Source organism: Pristiophorus japonicus, chromosome 6 (assembly GCF_044704955.1).
Source record: "Pristiophorus japonicus isolate sPriJap1 chromosome 6, sPriJap1.hap1, whole genome shotgun sequence".
Classification (NCBI taxonomy): domain Eukaryota; kingdom Metazoa; phylum Chordata; class Chondrichthyes; family Pristiophoridae; genus Pristiophorus; species Pristiophorus japonicus.
The window spans coordinates 32125868-32151573 of record NC_091982.1 but is presented as its reverse complement, the minus strand read 5'-3'; the positions used below and the strand labels follow the sequence as shown (position 1 = coordinate 32151573).

General features: G+C 43.6%; 1 protein-coding gene across 1 annotated transcript in view; it reads left to right on the top strand.

Annotated features, from left to right (window-relative positions):
* LOC139265109 (actin-binding protein WASF3-like) overlaps positions 1-25706 on the top strand; it is a 105191-nt gene that overhangs the window by 61831 nt on the left and 17654 nt on the right. Inside the window, exons 3-5 of the mRNA XM_070882014.1 lie at positions 3762-3896; positions 19074-19227; positions 20896-21013. Of these exons, the coding sequence (XP_070738115.1) occupies positions 3762-3896; positions 19074-19227; positions 20896-21013 (407 nt within the window). The remainder of the gene's footprint in view (positions 1-3761; positions 3897-19073; positions 19228-20895; positions 21014-25706) is intronic.

Here is a 25706-nt window from a genome sequence, read left to right as displayed (position 1 = left end):
TAAATGCATGGAGCAGGCATTTGACTGAAAGGGAATGCGGAAGGATGAGGCTGGAAACTTCCTGGCTCAGGACTTGAATTGTGCTTTATTTTTTATTCTTATCCAATAACTCAAGCATACAATGGTCCACAGCAACTTAACACCAAATCTTGCAATGTAAGTTGGTCCTGGTATCTTACTGGCAGCAACAACAATAACTTGCATTTATAGAGCACCTTTAAAGTAGTAAAACATCCTCAGACACTTCACAGAAGCAATATCAGACACAATTTGACACTGAGATGCCCAGAAGCTTGATAAAAGAGGTAGGTTTTAAGGAGCGTCTTAATGGAGGAGAGCGAGGTGGCGAGAATTCCGGATAGACAGCTGAAGGCACGGCCGCCTCTGGTGGGGTGAAGGAAATCAGGGATGCACAAAAGCCAGAATTGGAGGAATGCAGAGTTTTCGGATGGTTGCAGGGCTGGAGGAGCTTACAGAGATTGGGAGGCATGAGCCCATGCAGGGATTTGAACACAAGGATGAGAATTTTAAATTCAGGATGTTGCTGGATTGGGAGCCAATGTAGATCAGCGAGCACAGGGGTGATGAGTGAACTTGGCACAAGTTAGGATATGGGCAGGAGAGTTTTGGATGAACTCAAGTTTAGGAAGGGTGGAAGATGGGAGGCCAGTCAGGAGAGCATTGGAATAGTTGAATCTGAAGGTAACAAAAGCACGGATGTGGGTTTCAGCAGCCAATGGGCTGAGGTAGAGGCGGAGACAGGCAATATTACGGAGGTGGAAATATGCGTCTTTGTGATGGACCGGATATGGGGTATCGTAACGTGGCAACAGTATATGTGTTCTTTTTCTGATCCTATCGCAGATATCAGAAGGCAATGTCATCTTGGTCGTAGGACTTCTCACTACCCAGTGTTACTGGCAAGCACCAACACTAATACATCCATTCTGCAGGGTTCAGTTAGGCAGTTGCTGGGGAAAATAGCTGTTGATTCACTGGGTAGTAAGGGGAATTGAGTACAGGTGAGGGGAGCAAGCGCAGATGAAATTATGAGAGCCGCAACCTTTTTTTTTAATTAATCCTTGGGGCGTAACCAGGTTGTCAAGGCCAGCATTTATTGCCCAACCTTAGTTGCCCATAATGCTGTTAGTTAGTTCAAGGTTTTTGACCCAATAATGAAGGAATGGCGACATATGTCCAAGTCAGGATGTTGTGACTTGGAGGGGAACTTGGAGGTAGTAGTGTTCCCATTTACCGTCTGCCCTTATCCTTCTAGGCAATGGAGATTGTGGATATGGGAGATGTTGCCAAAAAAGCTTTGGTGAGTTGCTACAGCACATCCTGTAGATAATACACACTGGAATACCCAACTTTACACAGACTGGTCGCCATATTATAAAAGGTATATAGAGGCACTGGAGAGGGTGCAAAAAAAATTCATACGGATGATACCAGAACTGTGAGGGTATATCTATCAGGAAAGGATGAACAGGCTGGGTCTCTTTGCTCTCGAATAGAGGTCTTTAAAATTATGAAAGGTTTTCATAGAGTCACGGAGAACGTGTTTCCACTTGTGGGGAAGAGAAAAACTAGAGGCCATCAATATAAGATAGTCACCAAAAAATCCAATAGAGAATTCAAAAGAAACCTCTTTACCCAGAGAGTGATGAGAATGAGGAACTCGCTACCACAGGGAGTGGTTGAGGCGAATAGTATAGGTACATGTAAGGGAAAGCTAGACAAGCATGTGAGGGAGAAGGGATTAGAGGGTTTTGCTGATAGAGTTAGATGAGGAAGATTGGGAGGAGGCACAAGTCGCGTATAAATGCTGGCATGGACTGGTTTGACCAAATGGCCTGTTTCTATGCCATATATTCCATTTAATTCACGTAACCTTCTCTGGTAGCCACTGCAATTATGTGGCTGGTCACGGTCGCAGTTTGGAGGCAACTATCGAGGAGTCCACAACTTGCATCTGCACAGTGCAGCATGACCGCCTGACAAAGCTGGAGGAAACTATTGCGACTGTGGCCACTCCAGTGTCCTCTGCAGTGGAGATACCTTTGGCCATGGTTCTAAGATGAGCCACAGCTTCCATACAAATACTTTGATTTGGGCTCTTGCATTGCAAGCTATAGTAGTCCATCTTGTTTGGATTCACTATGTTGGGGAATCAAATAGTGACAACCATAATTCTGTGCTTCAGCAGCCTCTTGTTGCCCACAGATCTGATCACACATAGATCTATAGCTGTCCTGAAGGAGCATGCAGCAGAATGCGAATAGTAACAATATAGACTAGCGTCAATCTTGGAAATGTGTCAGATACCGCATAAATATTATCCAGCCTCCCTGCTCAAATGACCACAAAATTATGCAAATGCACAAGCCCAGGCAATCACCACATCAATTCTTGTGGTGCCTGTTGTTGCAGGGTTATCTACTGCCCCAATATTAAGAGGTACTGGACGACTTCCGTCCCTAGAAGCAGACATTGACACACAACAACATATGTCTTCAACTTCTTAACCGTGAGCTTCTAAGAATTTCATCTGTCACTGAAACAGATTATCTGGTCATTATCTCATTGCTGTTTGTGGGACCTTGCTACACACAAATTGGCTGCCATGTTTCCTACATTACAACAGTACTTCGTTGGCTATAAAGCGCTAATGCAAGTTCTTTCTTTTCTTTCTTCCACCTGTCTTCAGTGGTCGGGTTATGGGGGGGAAATTGACTGGGTCCTCATCGCTGTCCAATGACCACTGCTGCAAAGGGTATATGAGTTGACTTTGGTTGTGGATCGGGCTCAACTGTGTCGCTCCCGTAATAAAATACTAATTCTCTAGATTCAGACATTAATAATGCTCGCTAGGGTGGGATACTGGAGAGTGCATAGAGCACATGAAATTTTCTCACAGAAAGGAATAATCAACTTGAGGAGAAGAGGGTGGAAAATATACTTTATTTTTAAAATGTCTGGCATCCGTGCTTCAGACTAAGAATGGTTGGGCCTAAGCCCACTCTAACTGCTAAAGTTGTTTCCTCAAACAAAATGGAGGGGATAAAAAGAATCATTTATTGCTAAGAATGACATTTCTTGTCTTCTCATTTTGTGGGTTTATGGGATGCCACCAATTTGGCTGAGATGCCATCCGTTGGGAGATACACAAATAAATCCCAAGGTTTACTTTCCTTCTGATTCTTTCTCTCTCCCTGTGCAGAAACACTTAGCCTCCACTCTGCCTTTCCCTGTACTGCTAGTTTGAGAATTCAGCGTGGAGTCCATTGGAGGCACAATGCTGCGTCCTACCATTAATATACACATTATGAGAGACTCTATGGCACCCATGATTCCAGCCCACTTTATTTCACCTCCCAACTAAACCAAGTATTTTTCTCCCAGTTTGTTTTTCTGTGAAACACCATGGGACTTTTTTTTTGTTGAAGTTGTACTTTACAAGCCCTCGAAACAGTTAACCTACTCAGTGTAATATGTTGCTGTAACATCCATGATTGCAAGAATAAAATACTTCCGTTACTAGTTTAATTACTTATATTTGAGTTTTCATACATAACATACTCTGTAATCTGAATGATTGATTAAAACAAACCTGTGCTCTTTGTCACCTTCAGTTTCTTGTCTGCATGTAGATTGGGATTAATCTGTTAAATTGTCTGTTTCTTTATTAAGTTAAGAACACTCAAAATGGACATCTGGCCAATTCTTGTAACTGATGTGTTTTGCCTTCTCCCTCACAGGTAGACATGCTGAAGATATATTCGGAGAGCTTTTTAATGAAGCTAACAATTTCTGTATGCGAGTTAATTCTCTCCAGGAGAGAATTGATTGCCTGGCAATTAAAGTCACCCAACTGGACTCCACTGTAGAGGAAGGTCAGTGAGGGTGGGCAAGAGGGATGCAGACCAGGACAAGCTGATAAGCAGTTGCATTGTTTCGTCCCGGGAGGGTTTTCAGCAATGTAGTGTGTTTGTGTGTGTTGGGGAAGAGGGATTAGCCAGATTGGTCTTGTGCAACCAAAGAGCGTGACGAAAAACAAAAGGAGCTCTGAAAAATTAGCACAAATTAGAATATAATGACACGAAGTTCATACTCGACCTGAAAAATTCTCCCTGCCTGTTGGTACAGTTTAGACTTCCTAGCCCTTTCAAAACGAAATAACTAAGTCCAGACTCCTTTTACTTCGCAAGATAGGTTTGGATGAAGAAGCTTCTTTGCCTCATTTGATCTCAGTCTTACAAAATACTAACCCTACCGACATCCCACTAGATTACTAACTGTTTCAGTTAAACTGGGGGAATAAAGAACTTTAATAACATATATATAATCGACATGTAGGACCTGTAAAGACATTCTGCATTTAACCCCTATTGAACATAGTTTGCAAGTTCACAGGGAGATCATGCTTGGTGTCTTAAAATAACTATTCCCTCCCATTCAGACCTGATTGAAGCATTTTTTAAATCTCAATCACAGCTTGTTACTCACTCATGCTGTACTGACTTTGGGGAACAATTTTTACTGTTTGCTATTTGTGACAAATTTGCAAATGGGTTCTTTACACGTGTGTTTACAATTTTGCTATAATTAATGAATGGCAAAAACTCTCCCCAGAAGTCAATATAGCCTGGTCTCTTCTCTCAGCAGATGAGATGCTATCTGCAGTAAATCTACTGACTTGCCAGTAGGTAGAGAAGTGTAGTGGTTATGGTACTGGACTAAAGGTTCAAACTGCACCATGGCAAGCTACGAAATTAAATTTTATAGATCTGTTATTTTGTGTGCCAACACCACAAGAAATGAAACTTTTGTGCCTGTCACCCATACCTGGTCTGGTCTACTGGCGATAACACTAAGTGGTTGACTCTTAATGCCTTAGAAAACCACTCAGATGCACAACCAATTGCTACCTTAGTGGTTCACAGACACGATGTTCCACCACCTTCACTCTCCACTAAGATAATGTTTAGGTCTGAAATTGTGCAAAATGTTTGCCTGCTCAGCGGCTGTAACTTGGGCTATGAACAATAGGAATGAGATTCATGATTAAGAGCAAGATGTACCAAAAATGGTAAGATTTATAAACCAAAATGATTTTGTCTCAATCCAAATAAGTGCATGTTGGTAGGCCTGATTTTAACATTGAAAATGTCTCTCCTGCGAAATGTCTTTTTCCTTCAGCCCCATAATATGTCTGTTTCGTTTTCTTCTCTTTTCAAACCTTCTTGTCATAGTTCATTTTTGTTTTCATATCCTCCAGCCCCACAATTCCCAACTCCCCAGGCCTTTGAGAATATCTATCGTTGCCTTGAGACTTCTCAATAACACACCCAGGAAGATGAATGACAACTTGAATTTATATATCGCCTTTAATGTAGCAAAAATGACCCAAGGCACTTCACAGAGGCATAATCAGACAAAAATGGAATTAAAACTTTTTCAAAGTTTCCTATTTCTCTGTTATAATGAACAACAACATGCATTGATATAGCGCCTTTAATGTAAAAGAAAATTCCAAGGCAATCAACAGAGACCTAATCAAAAAAATGGTACCAAACCAAATAAAGGGATGTTAGCAGGCATGATGAAAAGCTTGGTCAAAGAGGTGGTTTTAAGAAGGGTTTTAGGAGAGGGAGGTGAAGCGGTGGAAAGGTTTAGGGCCGACACGTCTGATGCCATGGCCACCAGTGGTGGGGCGAAAGGAAGAGGGATGCACAAGAAACCAGAATCAGAAGAACTCAGAGTTCTGATGGGGTTGTAAGGCTGGAGGAGGTTACAGAGATAGGAAAGGGTGAGACTATGAAGGATTTAAACACGAGGATGAGAATTTTAAATTGGAGGCACTGGGATACCGGGAACCAAAGGAAGTCAGCAAGGACAAGGGGGGTGCGTGACTTGGAACAGTCAAGTTTAGAGGTGATAAAGACATAGAATAGGGTTCCACCAGCATATGGGGTGAGGCAGGAGTGGAGGCAGGCGATGTTATGGAGATGTAAGTAGGCATGCTTTATGATGCAGAGCATATGGGGTCAGATGCCCACCAATGAATTGAATAGGACGCTAAGGACGCTAAGAGGATGGAATCAGTGTCAAGGACACGGAGCTTGTGGCAGGGGCCAAAGACGATGGCTTCGGTCTTCCCACAGTTTAACTGGAGGAAATTGTGGGTCATCCAAGACTGGCTGTTGCAAAGCAGTCTGACAGCACAGACACAGTGCAGGGTTCAAGAGAGGTGGTGGAGAGGTAGAGCTGGGTGTCATCAGCATACATGCAGAAACAATCTTTGGAGTGAAATCAGGAAGCACTTGTTCATACAAAGAGTAGTAGAAATTTTAACCTCTCTCCCCAAACGGCAGTGGTTGCTGGATCAATTGAAACGTTCAAGACTCAGGTCAATAAATTTTTCTTAGCTAAGGGTATCAAGAGATATGGATCAAAGGCAGATAAAGGTACAGATCAGCCACGTTCTAATTGAATTGTGGAACAGGCTCGAGGGCCTCAATGCCCTAAACCTATTCCTATGTTGCTACGTTCCCATGTGATAGTTACTGCAGACGGTGTTACTGATAATTCTAAAAGGTGGTAGTTACTGCAGGTGGTTTTACAGATACTTTGTTGAGGGCTACATTCTAAAGTAATACCCTGCTTGGGAGCCACTCTCTGGATTGCTGCAACATGTTGAATCACAGGGTGGGTGAGCCACAGATGTCCTACACTGCAGGGCTTGGCTTTTCATCTTGGCTTGTCAGTTCAAAAGCAGGCCTCTCCAGTCTTTACTTGATTCTGGTAACAGCAGCCAGTGACTGTGAAAGTGAGTCTGCTCTCAGCAATGCTTGCTTCCCCGCCCCCACCAAATCTATGGTTCATGTGTTGTAATAATGAGTAATACCACACTTGATCCCTCTACCCACATACTTCAGCTTCCAGATGCATTTGTGCCTACACACACACACCCACAGTTTGCTAACTCAGAATATTAATTCTGGGAGAAAACATTTGATCTTTAGCTGAAAAAACAGCATATAAAATTAACCCCATGAAAGGGGGAAAATAATGAATATCTCACCCGACATCGAAATCCTGTATATGGGGGGGGGGCGGGGGGGGGGGCGGTAATTAAATATCTCACTATATAAACCTGCATTTTAACCCTGTAGAATTTACTATTATACTAAACACATTTCAGGGCCCAGAAGAGCCAAGGGTCCAGGTGCAGCACGGGCCAGCCCACACTGCGATATGTGTAGCGCACTAGGTCCGTGCAGCAGAGCTGGTCTCCAGTCATCTTGGTTAACCCGTGCCACTGGATAAAGACCTAGCTTCATCGAGCCCGTGTGATGGCTGGTGTGCAATGGTCACCATACGTTAAAAAAAATCCACGCACAGGCATCTTCCACTCCCTCAACTGAAGTTCAGGACTGGAACATCGGGTCCTTCATTGAAACATCTGTGAACTCATGGGGAAGCAAGTCATCCTCGTTTGAGGGGCAACCTCATCATTCATTCATAGGCAGTCCCTCGAAGCGAGGATGACTTGCTTCCACGCGAAAAAGGGACGAGTTCACAGGTGTTTCAATGATATTCCAGGTCCCGAACTACATCTTGAAGGGTGGAAGATGCCTGTGCGTGGATTTTTTTAACGTGTGGTGACCGTTGCACCCCAGACACCACACGGGCTTGACAGAGCTAGGTCTTGGTCCAGTGGCAAGGGTTAATCAGGACGGCTGGAGACCTGCTCTGCTGCACAGACCTAGTGCACAGACATATCGCAGTGTGGGCTGGCCCGTGCTGCCCCTGGGCCCTCGCCTCTTCTGGGCCTCGAACTCTTGCCTCTCCTGGGCCCTGATCACATCCCTCTACGAGGGACTGCCTATGATTATGATGACTATACACTTGTTATGTTTGAGTGTCATATATATTATATACGTTATCTAAATAAGGCCCTGCTGCCCGGCCTTGCTGGGTTTGTTGCCTGCTACCGGGCTCTCCTGCATCCTTCCTGCCCTCCTTTTAATATCGAGGCCATGGTTTCAGGACCTCTGGATGGGGTGATGGTGGGGGGGTGGGGGGGGGAGAAGAACCTGGGGGCAGGTTTATCTTGATGGGCAAGGGGAAGGGTGGGTGAAGCAGCAGAGACAGCTGAGTGGATGGTCCCTATCTTAGACAAAGAAGTTCACGAGATCCTCACAAATCTTGTTGGAGGTGAGGGTGAAGAAGGCAGGTCAGTGGAATTTTTAGCATCACAACTGAAATTGCCCCCAAAATGTTCATTTTCAATAGTTGAGAAACTACCATTAATGTGAAATGGGATGTGATGGCACTGTATTTGTTTTTACAAATAAAAATAGAAAATAGCCAAAATACACAACAGCAACATCACCATCGGTAAAGAGAAAGGACGCATTAACGTTTCCAATGTAAAACCCTTCCTGTAAACTGAACAATATCACCCTTCGTTGGGTGGAATAAAATGAAAAGGAAGGAGAGGAAAAGAGGCTACATAGTCTAATCACCGAGTGGAAGTTAATGGGCTGAGCGACTTACAAGAAACTGTTAAATGATATAAAACTCATCTTAGTGAGGTAATGAAAGGATATTGGAAGAACAAAAGAATAAGCAAAACTAAGATGGTGAAAACCACAGGAAGGGTCCCACAGAAAGAAAAAGGAAGAAAAAAGGTGCATGAGGTCTGAAATGGAAAGATGAAGTCCTGGAAACACACAGTAGATCTGCCAGCCCCGATTGCAAGGACATGAAAGAGAGAATCGGAAATCATGTTGAAAAGAGGAACAGAACCTAAGTAAACCAGCCCTTTTTCAGTTGCTGACTGACCTGCATATTTCTAGCATTTTCTGCCTCTTTCAGATGTTCAGCTTTTATAGGTTTTCCTTTATATTTATACCATTTGATTTGCTGCCATAGCTAAATCCCTTCCAGGAATGGCAACCTGGAAAAGGTTCTTTTCCGCTCTTTGCTGTGATTTTAATTTGTCTCTTTCATTCTAGAGGTGTCATTACACTACTAGGTGTATTCTATAGGCTGCCAACTAGTGGGAAGGATATAGAGGAGCAAATTTGAAGGGAAATTACAGAGAGATGCAAGAACTATAGAGTAGTGATAATGGGGAACTACAACTATCCTAATATAGACTGGGATAGTAATAGTGTAAAGGGCAGAGAGGGGGAAGAGAAGTGTGTTCAGGAGAACTTTCTTGATCAGTACGTTTCCAGCCGGGAATCATTGCTGGATCTGATTCTGGGGAATGAGGTGGGTCAAGTAGAGCAAGTGTCAGTAGGGGAACATTTAGGGAACAATGATCATAGTATCATAAGGATTAGACTAGCTATTGAAAAAGACAGGGAGCATTCTAGAGTGAAAATACTTAATTGGAGGAAAGCTAATTTCATTGGGTTGAGAATGGATCTGGCCCAGGTAAATTGGAATCAAAGATTGGTAGGCAAAATTGTAATTGAACAATGGGCTGTCTTTAAAGAAGAGATGCTTTAGTACAGTCGAGGTACATTCCCACAAGGGGGAAAGGTAGGGCAACCAAAGCCAGAGCTTTCTGGATAATGAAAGAGATGGAGAGTAAGATGAAGCAGAAAAAGGGGGCGTATGACAGGTGTCAGATTGAAAATACGTGAGAACCAGGCTGAATATAGAAAGTTCAAAGGGGAAGTAAAAAAGGAAATAAGAGAGGCAGAGTTTGAGAATAGATTGACAGTTAACTTAAAAGAAAATCCAAAAGTCTTATACAGGCATAAGACTTGGGTTGTAAGAGTTGGGGTGGGGCCGATTAAGGACCAAAATGGAGACCTATGCATGGAGACAGAGGGCATGGCTGAGGTACTAAATGAGTACTTTGCAACTGTCTTTACCAAGGAAGAAGATGCTGTCAAAGTCATAGTGAAAGATTAGATAGGTGAGATATTGGATGGGATAAAAATTGATAAAGAAGAGATAGTAGATAGTCTGGTTGTACTTAAAAGAGATAAATCACCAGGACCGGATTGGATACATCCTAGGATGCTGAGGGAAGTAAAGGTGGAAATTGCAGAGGTACTTGCCATAATCTTCCAATCCTCCTTGGAGACAGGGCTGGCGCCAGAGAACTGGAGAATTGCAAATGTTACACCCTTGTTCAAAATAGGGTGTAAGGATAAACCCAGCAGCTACAGGCCAGTCAGTTTAACCTCGGTAGTGGGGAAGCTTTTAGAAACGATAATCAGGGACAAAATTAACAGTCACTTGGACAAGTATGGATTAATTAAGGAAAGCCAGTATGGATTTGTTAAAGGCAAATCGTGTCTAATGAACTTGAAAGAATTTTTTGATGAGGTAACAGAAAGGGTTGATGAGGGCAATGCAGTTGCTGTGGTGTACATGGTCTTCCAAAAGGAATTTGATAAAATGTCACATAATAGTCTTGCCAGCAAAGTTGAAGTCCACAAAATAAAGAGGACAGTGGCAGCATGGCTACAAAATTGGTTATGACAGGAAATAGAGAGTAGTGGTAAACGGTTGTTTTTCAGACTGGAGGAAGGTAGACTGCTGTTCCCCAGGGGTCAGTACTAGAACCACTGCTTTTCTTGTTATATATGTTAATGACTTAGGGCTCAATTTTCCTCAATTACTTGTGCCGTTTTTTTGGCATGCACCGTTTTTTTTTGGAGTAAATTCAAATCTCCAAGTTTCCCCAAAGTTTCTGCGCTAACGTAGGTAGGAATTTTTAAGGCTACGATTTATTTTACCTCATTGGGGGCGTAACCTGCCACCTGCGCCAATTCTGGTCATTTAAGCAAGTTTGGCCAGCTCCGATTTACTCCAATTTTTCTTAGGACAGCATCTGTGACCACTCTGGAAAAACCTTCTGGGCAGTTAACAAAATCGGTGCAGGTAAGAGAATCAGCACAGCAGATGCAGTTCCACGGCCTGGACAGCAGCAACAGAGAGGGAGGAGAGAGGAGAAAGAGGAGAGTGGGGGGAGGCTTTTTGGCCAGGGCTAGCAGCGGCAACTGGCATCGGGGGGCCTTTCAGCCAGGCTTAGGGGCGACTTCCGGCACCAGGAGGCCTTTCAACCTGGGTTATGAGTGGCACTGGGCACCAGGAGGGGGGGAGAAAGGGATAGACCTTCGGCATAAACTTTTTAATAATTTAATGCTGGTAAGTTGCTGCAATGTGTAAGTGCTTGTGCAGGTTGCTGTGAGCTAGCCATAATGTGTTGTATGTTTCACTTTCCAGCCTCAGCCTGCGATGTGATCCTCGTTACCCTGGCAACCCAATCTTTTTGGCGCAGATCTTAGGCTCCACCCCCCAAAACTAAAGGACAGGCTACGTGGTGCCAGAATCAACAATTCAAACGGAAATAGTTAGATGATTTTTTTTTTGCCGTAGTTGGGCCCCCAAAAAATGGGGGTAACTGTTCAAGGACGCCAAGAAACGGCTTTGTGAAGAGGACAGGGATAGTCTTCAGGAAGACATAGAGGCTAGTGGAATGGGCGGACACGTGGTAGATGAAATTTAACGCATAAAGTACGAAGTGATACATTTTGGTTGGAAGGACGAGGAAAGGCAATATAAACTAAAGGGTACAATCGTAAAGGGGGATGCATGAATAGAGAGGTCTGGCATATGTGCACAAATCATTGAAGGTGGCAGGGAAGGTTGAGAAAGCGGTTAAAAAACATAAGGGATCCTGGGCTTCATAAATCGAGGCATAGAAGCAAGGAAGTTATGATGAACCTTTATAAAACACTGGTTTGGCATCAACTGGAGTATTGTGTCCAATTCTAGGCACCGCACTTTAGGAAGGATGTGAAGGCCTTAGAGAGGGTGCAGAAAAGATTTACAAGAATGGTTCCAGGAATGAGGGACTTCAGTTACATAGATAGTAGTTAGTGGATAGACTGGAGAAACTGCGGTTGTTCTCCTTAGAGCAGAGAAGGTTGAGAAGAGATTTGATAGAGGTATTCAAAATCATGAGGGATCTAGATAGAGTAGATAGAGATAAACTGTTCCCATTTCGGAAGGGTCGAGAACCAGAGGACACAGATTTAAGGTGATTGGCAGAAAACCCAAAGTTGACAGGAGGAAAAAGTTTTTTACGCAGCGAGTGGTCAGGATCTGGAATTCACTGCCTGAAATGGTGATGGAGGCAGATTTAATCATGGCTTTAAAAAAGGGAATTAGATAAGTACCTGAAGGGGAAAAAAATGCATGGCCACGGAGAAATGGCAGGGGAGTGGGTGGGACTAGCTGAGGTGCTCTTGCAGAGAGCTGGCACGGGCTCGATGGGCCGAATGGTCTCCTTCTGTGCTGAACCCATTCTATGCTTCTATCCTGCTTTTTCCCTTCTTGAGGATGGCAGAATGTCCTGTTTTCATTTCAGACCTCATGCATTTTTTAAACTTTAAATAAAATGTCCCTCTTTTTCTTGCCATTTTCCTTGCGTGAGCCATCCCAAGTGTTTGCATGCTTTTTTGTTATGCCTTTTCAGTGTCCCCCTGAGATGATCTTTTATATAACTTAACAAATTCCTGCTTCTCTACTCAGCAGCTTGAAGGTCATTCAACCTATTAACTTCTTCTCGGTAATTGGAGCAACTGTTATCTCTTTTGCTCTCTAGGCCCTTCATTTTTTTTGATATTTCAACCTTACAAAGGTGCTTATGTTTCAGTTTTAGTTCTGAAGAAGGGTCCACACCTGAATTGTTAACTTGGCATTTTTATTTTTATTTCCAATAGTTTCATGTTTTTTTTTCTATTGTATTGTGTGTTGTAATGATTTTAGAGTGAAAGGCTGCATCAGCAATTTCCCACACAATTCATTTCCAATTGTGGAAAAATCCTGAGTGGAAGCTAGGTGCGAGGATTGAAAGGAGCATGAGTCACCTCAAGCGACTCTCATGCACTTCCTCCCATTTGGTTCCAGAGCAGAGAGCGTGTGTGGTAAAGGTGGAACTTAAAGAAATAGAGAAAATAATAATCATCTTACTATAAATCTGTGTCACTGCACACTTTGTGGTGTTTGGGTGTCCCCTCAGATCTCCTGTTTCCACCAGTTATAATAAAGTTCAGTTAGTTTATACAGGGTAATGACTTATTTCGAGCAGTTTGACTATATGGTTTTGTATCAGTGCATGACGATGATTCACTATCAGTTCTTGGTTTTGTCGAAGATAAAATAGTGAAGACAGAACGACATTTAATATAGAATGTACCCGTTCCTGCATTTTAAAAAAATGGTTTGTTGAAGGAATCCTTTGTTGTCTGCAACAATTTCTGCTTGTTTGTAGTTTTATGTGTTGATCTACTTACTTCTCCCATATCACCCAGCCATCTCGTGTCATCTTAACCACCCCACCCTGACCATCACTCTTCGCATCACCCTGACCATCCCCTCTTCTTTGTTGACCTATCTACACAAGGCCTCCAGTCAGACATTTTAAAATAGCTGAATGTATCTTTGAAATTGATGAGTCAACTGATGGAAAAGTTTACTGGATCAGTATATCTTTCAGCATATTCATAGTAGCATTTAACAGAAACAGAGTTACATTTTATTATCCACCCCCCCCCCCCCCCCCACCCCATACCCCTGCATTTTGGAAGTTATTTTATTACTTTTCCTTGGGTCTGTTTCCCACCTACACATGGACATTTCTCCTCCCTGGCAGCTGCCTATGCTGTTATAATACATCTGCTGTGTACACTGATTAGGTTCACTGACGCTCACATTTTCCTTGAGGGATGAACTTTCCTTTGCCTCTGCTCTGTGACCTCATAAAACCATGGAATGATCCCGCACAGAAGGAGGCCATTTGGCCCATCGTGCCTGTGCCGGCTCTTTGGTAGAGCCATCAAGTTAATTCCACTCACCTGCTCTTTCCCCATAGCCCTGTAATTTTTCCCCTTCAAGTATTTATCCAATTCTCTTTTGAAAATGACTATTGAATATGCTTCCAGCACCCTTTCAGGCAGTGCATTCCAGATCACAGCAACTCGCTGTGTAAAACGTGTCACCTCTAGTTCTTTTGCCAATCACCTTAAATCTGTGTTTTATGGTTGCCTACCATTCTGCCACTGGAAACAGGTTCTCCTTATTCATGATTTTAAACACCTCAAATCTCCTCTTACCTTCTCTGCTCTAGGGAGGTACAACCCCAGTTTCTCTAGTCTCTCCACATAATTGAAGTAATCTCTGGTATCATTCTAGTGAATCTCTTCTACACCCTCGCCAAAGCCTTGATATCCTTCCAAAAGTATAGTGTCCAGAATTGAACACAGTACTCCAGCTGTGGCCTAACCAGTTTTTTATAAAAGGTTAGCATAATTTCCTTGTGTTTGTACTCTTCCTCTATTAATAAAGCCAAAGATCCCATATGCTTTTTTTAACAGTTTCTCAACTTGCCCTATCATCTTTAAAGATGTGTTCATACACCTCCACATCTCTCTGTTCCTGCACCCCCATTAAAATTGTACCATGTCATTCATATTGCCTCTCCTCATTCATCCTACCAAAATGAATCACTTCACATTTCTTTGTATTAAATTTCATCTGCACGTGTCTTCCCATTTCACCAGTCTATCTATGTCCTCTTGAAGTCTGTTACCATCCTCCTCATTGTTTACTAGATTTCTGAGTTTTGTATCATCTGCAAACTTTGAAATTATACCCTGTATACCCAAGTCCAGGTCATTAATATATATGAAAAAGAGCAGTGGCCCTAATATCGATCCCTGGTGAACACCACTGTATACTTCTCTCCAGTCTGAAAAACAACCGTTCACCACTACTCTCTGCTTTCTGCCCCTTAGCCAATTTTGTATCCATGCTGGAACTGTCCCTTTAATCCTAAGGGCTATAATTTTGCTAACCAGTCTATTATGTAGTACTTTGTCAAATGTCTTTTAAAAGTCCATATATACAACATCAGCCGCACTACCCTCATCAATCCTCTCCGTTACTACATCAACGAACTCAATCAAGTTAGTCAAACACGATTTGCCTTTAACAAATCCATGCTGGCTATCATTGGCCCGTACCTGTGACCAAAAATCGCTTCAAGTGGTTAACTGCCATCCAGGGTATCATTACTCCTGAAGAAGTCAAAGCTCAGCAGAGAAGGAAGGGAGGAGAGAAACTGGCAGAAAAGGATGGAGGGAAATTACTAAAAAGAGAATCAATGGTGGGTGGGATGGGGGTGAGTGGGGGGGGGGGGGGGAATTCTTGTATCTATCAATCCGTAAAGCAAATATTAAGTGCTACCATCATTGAAACACCACAAAATCTGATAATGAGAATTATCACTGTATGAGTTACACAGTTAAAATTAACACAAACAACATTTGAGAAAGTGTTTAATAGGAACATTTGTGCAAGAGGGCATTGAGGCTAAAGGTTAATTTTGTATTTCTTTATTAAGCGTTATTTGTGGGAGAGCTACAGTGGTAGGGGATTCTATTGTAAGGGGGATAGATAGGCGTTTCTGCGGTTGCAACCAGGATGGTATGTTGCCTCCCTGGTGCAAGGGTCAAGGATGTCTCGGAGCGGCTGCAGGGCATTCTGGAGGGGGATGGTGAACAGCCAGTTGTCGTGGTGCATATAGGTACCAACGATATAGGTAAAACGTGGGATGAGGTCCTACAAGCTGAATTTAGGGAGCTAGGAGTTAAATTAAAAAGTAGGACCTCAAAGGTAGTAATCTCAGGATTGCTACCAGTGCCATGGACTAGTCAGAGTAGAAATAGCAGGATAGCTAAGATGAATACGTGGCTTGAGGAGTGGTGCAAGAGGGAGGGATTCAAATTCCTGGGACATTGGAACCGGTTCTGGGGGAGGTGGGACCAATACAAATCAGACGGTCTGCACCTGGGCAAGACCGGAACCAATGTCCTAGGGGAAGTGTTTGCGAGTGCTGTTGGGGAAGGGTTAAACTAATATGGTGGGGGATGGGAACCTATGCAGGGAGACAGAGGGAAATAAAATGGGGGCAGAAGCAAAAGATAGAAAGGAGAATCGTAAAATTGGAGGGCAGAGAAACCCAAGGCAAAAATCAAAAAGGGCCACATTACAAAAAAATTCTAAAGGAGCAAATTGTGTTAAAAAGACAAGCCTGAAGGCTCTGTGCCTCAATGCAAGGAGTATTCATAATAAGAAGGATGAATTAATTGCGCAGGCAGCTATTAACGATTATGATATAATTGGGATTACGGAGACATGGCTCCAGGGTGACCAAGGCTGGGAATTCAACATCCAGAGATATTCAACATTCAGGAAGGATAGACAGAAAAGAAAAGGAGGTGGGGTAGCGTTGCTGGTTAAAGAGGAAATTAACGCAATAGTAAGAAAGGACATTAGCTTGGATGATGTGAAATTTGTATGGGTAGAGCTGCGGAATAACAAAGGGCAGAAAACGCTAGTGGGAGTTGTGTACAGACCACCAAACAGTAGTAGTGAATTTGGGGAATGGCATCAAACAAGAAATTAGGGATGGGTGCAATAAAGGTACAGCAGTTATCATGAGCGACTTTAATCTACATATAGATTGGGCTAACCAAGGTGGTAGCAATGCGGTGGAGGAGGATCTCCTGGAGTGTATTAGGGATGGCTTTCTAGACCAATATGTTGGCCATCCTAGACTGGGTGTTGTGTAATGAGAGGGGACTAATTAGCAATCTTGTTGTGCGAGGCCCCCTGAGGAAGAGTGACCATTAGATGGTAGAATTCTTTATTAAGATGGAGAGTGACACAGTTAATTCAGAGACTAGAGTCCTGAACTTAAGGAAAGGTAACTTCGATGGCATGAGATGTGACTGGCAAATGATACTTAAAGGGTTGACTGTGGATAGGCAATGGCAGACATTTATAGATTACATGGATGAACTTCAACAATTGTACATCCCTCTCTGGAGTAAAAATAAAAAGGGGAAGGTGGCTCAACCGTGGCTAACAAGGGAAATTAGGGATAGTGTTAAATCCAAGGAAGAGACATATAATTTGGCCAGAAAAAGCAGCAAACCTGAAGACTGGGAGAAATTTAGAATTCAGCAGAGGAGGACAAAGGGTCTAATTAGGAGGGGGAAAATAAAGAATGAGAGGAAGCTTGCAGGGAACATAAAAACTGACTGCAAAAGCTTCTATAGATATGTGACGAGAAAAAGATTAGTGAAGACCAACGTCGGACCTTTGCATTCAGAATCAGATGAATTTATAATGGGGAACAAAGAAATGGCAGACCAATTGAACAAATACTTTGGATCTGTCTTCATTAAGGAAGACACAAATAACCTTCCGGAAATACTCTGGGTTCGAGGGTCTAGCGAAAAGGAGGAACTGAGGGAAATCCTTATTAGTCAGGAAATTGTGTTAGGGAAATTGATGGGATTGAAGGCCGATAAATCCCCAGGGCCTGATGGTCTTCATCCCAGAGTATTTAAGGAAGTGGCCCCAGAAATAGTGGATGCATTGGTGATCATTTTCCAACATTCTATTGATTCTGGATCAGTTCCTATGGACTGGAGAGTAACTAATGTAACACCAGTTTTTAAAAAAGGAGGGAGAGAGAAAACAGGGAATTATAGAGAGGTTAGCCTGACATTGGTGGTGGGGAAAATGTTGGAATTAATTATTAAAGATGAAATAGCAGTGCATTTGGAAAGCAGTGACAGGATCGGTCTAAGTCAGCATGGATTTATGAAAGAGAAATCTTGCTTGACAAATCTTCCAGAATTTTTTGAGGATGTAACTAGTAGAGTGGACAATGGGGAACCAGTGGATGTGGTGTATTTGGACTTTCAAAAGGCTTTTGACAAGGTCCCACACAAGAGATTAGTGTGCAAAATTAAAGCACATGGTATTGGGGGTAATGTATTCACATGGAAAGACGACTGGTTTGCAGACAGGAAGCAGAGAGTCGGAATAAACGGGTCCTTTTCAGAATGTCAGGCAGTGACCAGTGGGGTGCCGCAGGGCTCAGTGCTGATACTCCAGCTATTTACAATATACATCAATGATTTAGATGAAGGAATTTGAATGTAATATCTTCAAGTTTGCAGATGACACTAAGCTGGGTGGCAGTGTGAGCTGTGAGGAGGATGCTAAGAGGCTGCAGGATGACTTGGACAGGTTAGGTGAGTGGGAAAATGCATGGCAGATAAAGTATAATGTGGATAAATGTGAGGTTATTCACTTTGGTGGCAAAAACAGGATGACAGAATATTATCTGAATGGTGACAGATTAGGAAAAGGGGAGGTGCAACGAGACCTGGGTGTCATGGTACATCAGTCATTGAAGTTTGGCATGCAGGTACAGCAGGTGGTGAAGAAGGCAAATGGCATGTTGGCCTTCATAGCTGGAGGATTTGAGTATAGGAGCAGGGAGGTCTTACTGCAGTTGTACAGAGCCTTGGTGAGGCCACACCTGGAATATTGTGTTCAGTTTTGGTCTCCTAATCTGAGGAAGGACATTCTTGCTATTGAGGGAGTGCAGCGGAAGTTCACCAGATTGATTCCCGGGATGGCAGGACTGACATATGAGGAGAGACTGGATCAACTGGGCTTGTATCCACTGGCGTTTAGAAGAATGAGAGGGGATCTCATAAAAACATATAAAATTCTGATGGGATTGGACAGGTTAGAGGCAGGAAGAATGTTCCCGTTGCTGGGGAGCTGCAGAACCAGGGGTCACAGTCTAAGAATAAGGGATAAACCATTTAGGACCGAGATGAGGAGAAACTTCTTCACTCAGAGAGTGGTTAACCTGTGGAATTCTCTGCCACAGAAAGTTGTTGAGGCCAGTTCATTAGATATATTCAAAAGGGAGTTAGATATGGCCCTTACGACCAAAGGGATCAAGGGAAATGGAACGAAAGCAGGAAAGGGGTACTGAGGTTGAATGATCAGCCATGATCTTCTTGAATGGTGGTGCAGGCTCGAAGGGCCGAATGGCCTGCTCCTGCACCTAATTTCTATGTTTCTATGTTTCTATGTTGCTGTTTGAATAAAGGTGGATTTAGTGTCTAAATAGCCATCTGCTTTGTTTTGGATTTCAGTCTCACTTCAGGACATCAACATGAGGAAAGCATTTAAGAGTTCAACAACACAAGACCAGCAGGTGGTTTCGCGGAATACTATTCCAAATCCAGTGTTGGAAATGTTCCAGAAATGTGACAAACCACCACCTCTCAACATCCTGACACCATACAGGTAAGAGTTTACCGGGCGCTTGAAAACACACTTCAACCTAGATAATACATTGAAGGAGAAAATGATTTTCCTTAACAGTAATCTTATAAGGGAATCCAATTCTTTCCTCAAAAAGTTTTGCCGAATTTTTATGCATTCATCAATGTGAGGTTGTCAGCATGTCGTGTTGCCAGGCCAGATCTAGCATAGACTGGATATAAAGCAAAACTCTCTCTATCACACAATGGCCTTGAAGGCGGGTATGACTTTTAATGGCTGGGAAACCTGGAAATGTGGAGGTCTTGTCGAATTTAATGGCAGGACTTCATTTGAATTTATTTAACTCCGTTTTTCGTCCGGCAGTTGGCCAGATTGAGAGGCTGGCCAGCTGTATTTTGGGAAGGCCTGCGGGAGGATCACCATCGCATTGTGGGGTCAACATCAGATCACGATGGGGGGGGTAATGACATTGGATCATGTGGGGGGTGGGGGAATTGGTATTAGGTTGTGGGGGGGTTGGATTGCGGGGGGAAGGTCAGATGGCCGGTGGAGTGGGGGGAGGGATGTTGGATCGCCAGGAGGGTGGGGGAGGTTGGATCGCTGGGAAGGGGGGAGGTCAAATTGCGGGGAGGGGGGGAGGAGGGAGGGAGGAGGAGGGTCGGATTGTGAGGGGGGGGAAGATCAGATCGCGGGGAGGGGGGAGGAGGGTCGGATCACGGGCGGGAGGTTGGTTCACGAGGGCAGAAGTCGGATCGCAGGGTGGGAGGTCATATCGTTGGGGTGGGAGGTCGGATCGCGGGGGCGGGGAGGTCGGATCACGGGTGGGAGATCGGATTGCGGGGGGAAGGTCGGATCGCGGGTGGTCAAATTATTTTCCATGGAGTTCTTATATCCAAACATTTTTGTATAGAACCGCTATATTGCTTGCAGCACTAGACAGCAGGAGAATGGATAATGAAATGCTAAGTAAAGGATAATTTAGTCATTGATTAAATGGAAGAAGTCCTCTGTTTAGAAATAAAGTAAAGGAATTAAATGAGGTGCTAAATTAACTTTATATATTGTTAACAGTGGAGTGTAGAAAGTCAAATTTGTTTTATTTGGGGGATATGTTTCATTCTTGATCAATTACTGTAATGGAGTTTGTTACAGTGAGGCTACAATGTACACCAACAGTTTAACTCAGCCAAACAGAAAGAGGCTCACGTCAGTATACTACAACGCAAATTGGGAACAGTAAGAGTAGGTCCATGGAGCTGGTAATGTATCATTTAAAAAAATGGCCCAGGTAAGGTTTTCCAAAGCTGATAACATTTCACAAAATCTACTCTGTTCTGAGAATCTGAGGCAGTTGTGTAATGGAATAAAAATGTCCTGGAGGAGTTGGCGAGAGCAATGAAGTTGTCAGTTGTGCCAGAGTACTGGTGGGAAGATTAACAACCTGGCAGGAGTTGTACAGTTACTTGTGCTGACATTTGATCTAGTGGGTGATTGTGATCATGTGAAAGGTTTGCAGTGTAGTGGTTTGTTTTCTGCAGCACATTCCTGTGTTATATTTTATATTCTGAACAGGTTCATGTTCTGTGAAGGGCTGGGGGAAGTACCATCAGGAGGAATGCATTGCTGGGTGTGTTACACTTTTGCTTTGTGAAAGGATTCTCCACTTTGTTTTTGCATTTTATGTTGCAGGGATGACAGAAAAGATGGGCTAAAATTTTACACAGATTCCTCCTATTTCTTCAATTTATGGAAAGAAAAGATGCTGCAGGCCACAGAGGATAAACGGAAGGAAAAACGAAGACAAAAGGTTTTGTTCTGCATAATTAATGTCTCATAACAGCGTCTGTGGCTACTTGTTGCCACTTATAACTCTGATTCACATTTTTTTATAAACCTATTTTATTTGAACACGGGACCAAGGGACTTTGAGGAGGGGTTGGAAAGTTTAGGACTATTCTCCTTGGAGCAGAGTATGTTAAGAGGTGATCTAATAGTAGTATTAAAGATGATGAGAGGTTTTGATGGAGTAGATAAAGAAAAACTATTCCCTCTGATAAGTGGGTCAATAACCAGAGGTCATAGATTTAAAATCCTTGGCAAAAGATCTAGAGGGGAGATGAGAAGACATTTTTTCACTGAGTTGTCAAGATCTGAATGCTCTGCATGAAAAGGTGGTAGAAGCTGAATTCATAACTAATTTTAAAAGGGAGTTGGACAAGTAACTGAGGCTTAGCAACTTATAGGTTACAGACAAAAAGCGGGGGTGTGGGATTAAGTATGATAGCTCTTTCAAAGAGCCAGCACAGGCACAATGGGCTGAATGGCTTCCACCTGTGCTGTTAGTTTCTATGATTCTATATACAATCCCACTCACTTTTAGCAGAAGTAGACATGGTGGGCAACTGCATACAATGGACAAAACCTTGAATCCCAAATCAAATCTGTGGAGTTCGACAGTAAAAGTACTGCTTACAATAGTAAACCTATTACCAGCAAGGGAAGACATCGACGATGAGGTTCAACACCGCCTCCAGTGAGCCAGCGCAGTCTTCGGTCGCCTGACGAAGAGAGTGTTCGAAAATCAGGCCCTCAAATCTGGCACCAAGCTTTTGGTCTACAGGTCTGTAGTGATACCCGCCCTCCTGTATGCCTCAGAGATGTGGACCGCATACAGTAGACACCTCAAATCGCTGGAGAAATACCACCAACGATGTCTCCGCAAGATCCTGCAAATCCTCATGAAGGACAAACGCACCAAAGTCAGTGTTCTCGATCAGGCCAACATCCCCAGCATCGAAGCACTGACCACACTCAACCAGCTCAGTTGGGCGGGCCACATTGTTCGCATGCCTGACACAAGACTCCCAAAGCAAGCGCTTTAAGTGCAACATCCCCACCGGCACCTGGGAATCCCTGGCCAAAGACCGCCCTAAGTGGAGGAAGAGCATCCGGGAGAGCGCTGACCTCGCGTCTTGTCGCTGAGAGCATGCAGAAAACAAGCACTGGCAGCGGAAGGAGCATGCGGCAAACCAGACTCCCCACCCACCCTTTCCTCCAACGACTGTCTGCCCCCTCTGTGACAGAGACTGTAATTCCTGTATTGGACTGTTCAGTCACCTGAGAACTCACTTTTAGAGTGGAAGCAAGTCTTCCTCGATTTTGAGGGACTGCCTATGATGATGATGACAACAGACACTAATACTATTTTCATCGGCCAGTTAGTGGCCATTCGAACCAGTTGATTTTGTTTGGGATCCAAAGTTGAGGAATTTGGGATCAGCTGTTCACACTTCGAAAGCTTCTAATGACCATGCGGGGTGGGAGTGGGATGAGCTGTAATGGATGAGACACCTGAGTGGTGCTGTATTGCACAGGGAGAATCAGGTGATCCTGGATGTTGCTACAGCTCCTACCCAGCCTAGCCACAGCAATTAGAAGCATCAGAAAAGAGTTAACTTAAGATCGTAAATGTCAGGATCAGTTGAAGCAACAGTCATAGTTGTAAAGTGGTGTGCAACTATACGACACCAAGATCTCTTTTTGCCAGCAAACTACAGCAGGCCCCAGTGCTTAGTAACTGTGTCCTGAGGGATAAATCAGACAGCTGCTTATAACAGACAAAACACTAATGCACAAACTAGTTCATTAAAATCAGTTTACACTGGATTCAAAAAGATGAAACTTGTAATTTCCATATTCTGCGATTAGGATATAGACATGAGTAAATCTGTACCATTCATCCACTGTTTCAAACTAAATCATTGACTTATTACAGCAATTCATTCAAATAGCACAACACAGTGCAAAAATATTGCACATCATTATAATACTTTCTTTACCCCTCTCTCATTTTCTTTCCTGGGGGTAGCACCTCACAGCTGTTTTCCACCTTCCCACGTAGGCACAGCTAAGACTGGGAATTGTATCACAATGTATTGGTGGTTGAAACAGCTGTACAACTGCACTGCACAAGAAATACATCTGTCTCTTAAACACACTGTGCATTATAAAGAAAAACGTATTTACTGATTAGTTCTGTTTTATTCATGCACATTGTTTTTGCAAAATCAGATATGGCTTCATCAAGGTTTGGTTGTATATAAGGGGTGAACATGACATTTCTATTAGTGTTACTTATCACTCCATGAGGCAGTGCCAATGCGATATCAAAAATAAATATCAGAGAACCATGATAGCTGAGGTAAAGTCTCTGTTGCTCAGCCAGGATGGTCTCAGATTTGATCTGTAATTTGTACTGAGTTAGCTGATCTCAGTTGGGTGTAGTTGGTTTACGTGTCACTGGATTGCTATACAAGACCCTTGCTTGAAGTCAGAATTGGACTCAGAAATGACCTCTTCTACAATCAAATAACCTGCCGACAATGATTCATTCATGGCTAGCATATGAATAATGACCACTTCTTCGAGGCCACCTGTGGAACCATAACTCCCATTGGAATCATATCCCCCATTGGAACCATAACCCCCATTGGAACTGTACTTCCCATTGGAACCATATCCCCCATTGGAACCATACCCCTATTGGAACCATAATCCGCATTGGAACCATACCCCCATTGGAACCATATCCCCTATTGGAACCATACCCCCCATTGCAACCTTATCCCCCATTGCACCATATCTTTTTTTATTCGTTCCTGGGATGTGGGCATCACTGGCAAGGCTAGCATTTATTGCCCACAGCTAATTGCCCTTGAGATGGTGATGATGAGCTACCTTCTTGAACCACTGCAGTCCTTGTGGTGAAGGTACTCCCTCCGTGCTGTTAGGGAGGGAGTCCCAGGATTCGACCCAGCGATGATGAAGGAACGGCGATATATTTCCAAGTCAGTGTAGTGTATAATTTGGAGGGGTATTTGTAGCTGATGGTGTTCCTATGCGCCTGCTGCCCTTGTTCTTCTAGGTGCTAGAGGTTGCAGGTTTGGGAGTTGCTGCAGTGCATCTTGTAGATGGTACACACAGCTGCCATGTTGCGCCGGTGGTGGAGGGAGTAAATGTTTAAGGTGGTGGATGGGGTGCCAGTCAAGTGAGCTGCTTTGTCCTGGATGATGTCGAGCGTCTTGAGTGTTGTTGGAGCTGCACTCATCCAGGCAAGTGAAGAGTATTCCATCACACTCCTGACTTGTGCCTCATAATTGGTGGAAAGGCTTTGGGTAGTCAGGAGGTGAGACACTTGCCGTAGAATACCCAGCCTTTGACCTACTCTTGTGGTCACAGTATTTATGTGGCTGGTCCAGTAAAGTTTTTGGTCAATGGTGAGCCCCAGGATATTGATCGTAGGGGATTTAGCAATGGAAATGCCGTTGAATGTCAAGGGGCAGTGGTTAGACTCTTGTTTTTGGAGATAGTCATTGCCTGTCACTTGTGTGGCACGAATGTTACTTGCCACTTATCAGCCCAAGCCTGAATGTCATCCAGATCTTGCTTCAAGTGGGCATGAATTGCTTCATTATCTGAGGAGTTGTGAATAGAACTGAACACTATGCACTCATCAACAAACATTCCTATTTCTAACCTTATGATGGAGGTATGATCATTGATGAAACATGTGAAGGTGGTTGGGCCTAGGACACTGCCTTGAGGAACTCCTGCAGCTATGTCCTGGGGCTGTGATGATTGACCTCCAACTACCACAACCATTTTCCTTTGTGCTAGATACGCATCCAGACAGTGAAGCTTTCCCCCTGATTCCTATTGACTTCAATTTTACTATGGCACCTTGATGCTACATTCGGTAAAATGCTGCCTTGATGTCAAGGGAAGTCATTCTCACTTCACCTCTAGAATTCAGCTCTTTGGTCCATGTTTGGACCAAGGCTGTAATGAGGTCTGGAGCCGAGTGGTCCTGGCGGAACCCAAACTGAGCATTGGAGAGCAGGTTATTGGTGAGTAAGTGGCACTTGATAGCACTGTTGACGATACCTTCCATCACTTTGCTGATGATTGAGAGTCGACTGATGGGGTGGTAATTGGCTGGATTGAGTTTGTCCTGCTTTTTGTGGACAGGACATACATGGGCAGTTTTTCACACGGTCGGGTAGATGCCAGTGTTGTAGCTGTATTGAAACAGTTTGGCTAGAGGCTTGTTAGTTCTGGAGCACAAATCTTCAGCACGACAGCCGGGATGTTGTCGGGGTCCATAGCCTTTGCTGCATCCCGTGCGCTCAGCTGTTTCTTGCTATCCTGTGGAGTGAATCGAATTGGCTGAAGCTTGGCTTCTCTGATAGTGAGGAACACAGGAGGAGGCCAATATGGATCATCCACTCGGCATTTCCGGCTGAAGGTGGTTGCAAACACTTCAGCCTTGTCTTTTGCATTCGTGTGCTGGGCTCCGCTTTCACTGAAGATGATGATATTTATGGAGCCTCCTCCTCCCGTCAGTAGTTTAATTGTCCACCACCGTTCACAACTGGATGTGGCAGAACTGCAGAGCTTTGAGTTGATTGTGGGATCGCTTCGCTTTGTTTATAGCATGCTGC